Here is a 3,576-nt window from a genome sequence, read left to right on the forward strand (position 1 = left end):
CAGTGTCGACTCCATCTGCCTGTGTGTTCCTGTGCTGGAGGCTGTGATTCCTCACACTTGACAGCGACTTGATGAGTGCTACTGGTAATACTCACATACAGGGAGAGGGGGTGTGGGCACATGTTTTCAGAGTTTGGGTGTAACCTAGACCATCTGTTTGTTTATTGTTCATCCAGAGGAGCCGTTTTAGAATTATTAACTACTACATAGGTAAAGAAATTAATTTGCAGCAGGGTGGGGGTGGCGGCATCCGCCCTGTAATCTCAGCACTCAAGAGGCAGAGGAAGCAGATCTCCAAGGTCAAGGTCAAGCCTGGTCTACAGAATGAGTTCTAAGATAGTCAGGGCTACACAGAGAAACCCTGTCTCAAAACAAAAAAAAACAACACAAAACGTTAATTTGCTACCCAGGTATACTGGCACAAGCCTGTAATCTTAACACTCAGGCGGTGAAGACAGGAAGATGAGGAGTTCAAGGCCACCCTCGATTATACAGAAAGTCCGATGCCAGGCTGTGCTACTTGAGACACTCCTCTAAAAACACACAAACAAGTAAACAAGCCAACAGTCAAGATCTTTCTGCTGAGAGTACATTGTTTATATGGAGCTGCATAGTGTTCTTTACCTTTGACCTCATCATTTCCACAGAAAACATCACTTAGTAAAGATTCTTTCTTTTTAGGGGTTATAAATGCTGAGGTTCACCTTTTTTTGATATGAAATTCTAAGAGTTTAGACAAATACAGAACAAACTGTCACCTTGGAAGGTCTCTGGTATGCACACTTTTTCTTCATTCACACACATCCTTTGCATCAGCCGGTGATCTGTTAGCTGCTGTTCCTTTTAAGGATTATCTTATGAAGTGACCCAGTAAACACTGCCTTTGCGGTCTCTTTCCACCTAATAAGATGCATTGGAAGTTAATTCGAGTTGCTTTATCACTCACCTACTCTTCTCTCTTGCTGAAGCCTATCACATCTGTCAGATATTTATAAGTAGTATAGGTAATCCAGGCCATGACATGTAAGATCCATTTTCTATGTCTCCCTTGAAGACATCCTGGAGAGTATAAAACACGTATGCATCTGGCATGTGGCTTTTCTTTTATGTCTGCCATCCACATATATCACAATAAATAGGTGTAACAGAAATAAAAAGAATAACTCTGGGGGCTGGGGAGATGGCTCAGCAGTTAAGAGCACTGGCAGCTCTTCCAGAGGTCCAGGTTCAAATCCCAGCAACCACATGGTGACTCACAGTCATCTATAATGGGATCTGATGCCCTCTTCTAGCACGCAGGCATGCATGCAGATAGAACACCATATGAATAAATCTTGAAAAATTATAAAAAAAATAAAACTAAAAAAAGAATACCTCTGCGTTTTCATTTTAAAGGAAGCGCATACGAGCCACACCACAATGCGTCACTCTGGTGGCAGTACACCAGCTCATCTTAAGGGAACTCACCCATCCTTAAACAACACGTGTTTACTGCCCTCTCACACATGGATTTGAAAATGTTAATTACACTTTTTTCAGTGCTGAGGACTGAAAAGGGACTCACAGTGGCATAGCCATGGCCTATCAGAATCGACATACAGTAAAACATGGGATCATCACTTACACTTCTTAAGTAGGCACTGATGCTATCCAAGGTGTCCATCACCACAAAGAAACTCATGAGGCACAGAATGGTCCAAGTGGCTCTTTGTTCTGCAGATGGTTTGTGGGAAAGGCTGGCGCTGTGGAGGACACGGGACTTCTTCTTATGTCTGCATAGGAAAGTCACCATGTACCCACTGGAGAGGGCCATGAGACCCACAAAGATGACATCCCTGGAGGTCAACAGTATATAAAATGTGTACTGAACAGAGTAATTCATCGGCACAAGAGAGCAAGATTCAGTGAGGTACGTAAGATGAGATGAGGTCAGATTAGGGATCGCAATCATGTATGATAAGAGGGGACTGCCAATGGATGTACAGAAGACACTGAGAAAAAGAAGGCAGCCTAACATGTGGTGTGGAGATTTGTGTTTGAACTTTGCTAGACAGGAGCTTCTGGGACTGAGGGTGATGGCCTGGAGGATGCTGAGCAGGCTAGAGGCACACAGAGAGAGGCTCCTAAAAAACCTGTACAAGAACATAATAAGTTTACATGTGGTGTCACCCCATCTCCTCCAAGGCATAAAAATGTCTGTAGCTACTAAACTCATGACCAGCAGCATCAGTATGTGGATTAGGGCCTAGAGACCAATGGGCAGGTCAGTGAGTCTGGGCCTCTGCCCACGAATGAGCCTGAGGATGTGGAAGAGAAGGACACTGTTGCCTAAGATGCCGATTCCAGCTTCAGAATAAATGGTGTTTCTTGCCTTAGTGTAATGGGGCAGTTTATTGGTTTTATTCATTTTATGGCTGAAAGAAGCAGGTAGGAACTGTGGGGGGAGAACAGCAAGAAGATTCCATATCACAAATCTAGCCTTGCTCATCAATTTCAGTCAGTGACAGCATTGTGACCTCAGGGAGACCTGTTGGGGATTCACAGAGGTTCAGCCTTATTCCACTCACTGTCACCTCCACCTCCAACTGTCCAGAAGCCATCCCCGCTCTCCCTGCTGTTCCGACACTTACGCCCCATCAGTATAAGTTTCAACACTTACGCCCCATCAGTATAAGTTTCAACACTTACACCCCATCAGTATAGAAGCTTTCTTCTGTATTAAAAATTTCCCTGGGTCATAGAAGCACTTCTTTTCCTATCGCTTCATATTTGAGGTTTTCCTGAGGCAAAAGCAACTTGTCTTTCATCTGCAGCATCTTGATTGTCAGGGATATAACAGCCCTACAGCTTTTAAGGAAGTTCAGTGAGGATTGCAAGAAATCAGAAATGAGACCCTGGCATGAAACAGTGTCCTTGGGTCAAATAGGCCCAGAGTCATTACCTTCCAGTCTCTGTGTTCTGCTCACTTGCTGCAGACCTAGTGCTCTTCGTGTGGTTCTGCAGGGAGCACTGGGAAGTGGGAACTCTGAATCCAGAACTGCTCCACATTCTACCCACAGTCTGCCATTTCCTCTGAGCGTGACCCTGAGCATTCTGAGACTGAGTCGCGGTCACCTCCTCTAGAACATATGGACAGTCATGTGCCTGTGTCAGGGAAACCCTAGGTGTGAAAGAAGATGAAGTCTATGTGCCAAGCATGGCGGTGTTTCCTGCGCAGGGTGAGCTGTGGAAGTGTCTGCTGCTGGCTTTATTCTCATGAGGTTCCTTATGTTTGTGACTTGGGAGAGTGAATGCAGTTTTAAAAACAATTGATCAGCTCTGCCTTGCCTGAAACAGAGAAGATTAAATATGAAAGCAGTCAAATGTCTGTGCAGCCCTTTTCCAGAGCACTCTGGTAGCATTTTTGCCTTTTCTGTAAATCCCATTTTGTAACTGCATCTGAGATATGTGTTCATGTTACAGCATAACAAAAGCCCCCATGAGAAGCGCCCAGTTATCAGATACTGGCAGGAACATGGTCTGGGGTTTTTCTCCTCTGGCATGTGAATGAAGATTAATAAACAGAAATAGAATTAT

General features: G+C 44.4%; 1 protein-coding gene across 1 annotated transcript; it reads right to left on the bottom strand.

The window, feature by feature from the left end:
• Positions 1 to 1,453: 1,453 nt before the first annotated feature.
• On the bottom strand, positions 1,454 to 2,407 carry LOC128099722 (vomeronasal type-1 receptor 54-like). Its single transcript, XM_052721551.1, is given in 1 exon segment — positions 1,454 to 2,407. A coding segment is annotated over 1 exon segment (954 nt).
• Positions 2,408 to 3,576: the final 1,169 nt, after the last annotated feature.

Source organism: Peromyscus californicus, unplaced genomic scaffold, assembly GCF_007827085.1.
Source record: "Peromyscus californicus insignis strain IS unplaced genomic scaffold, ASM782708v3 Scaffold_6__1_contigs__length_162567912, whole genome shotgun sequence".
NCBI classification, from domain to species: Eukaryota; Metazoa; Chordata; class Mammalia; order Rodentia; family Cricetidae; genus Peromyscus; species Peromyscus californicus.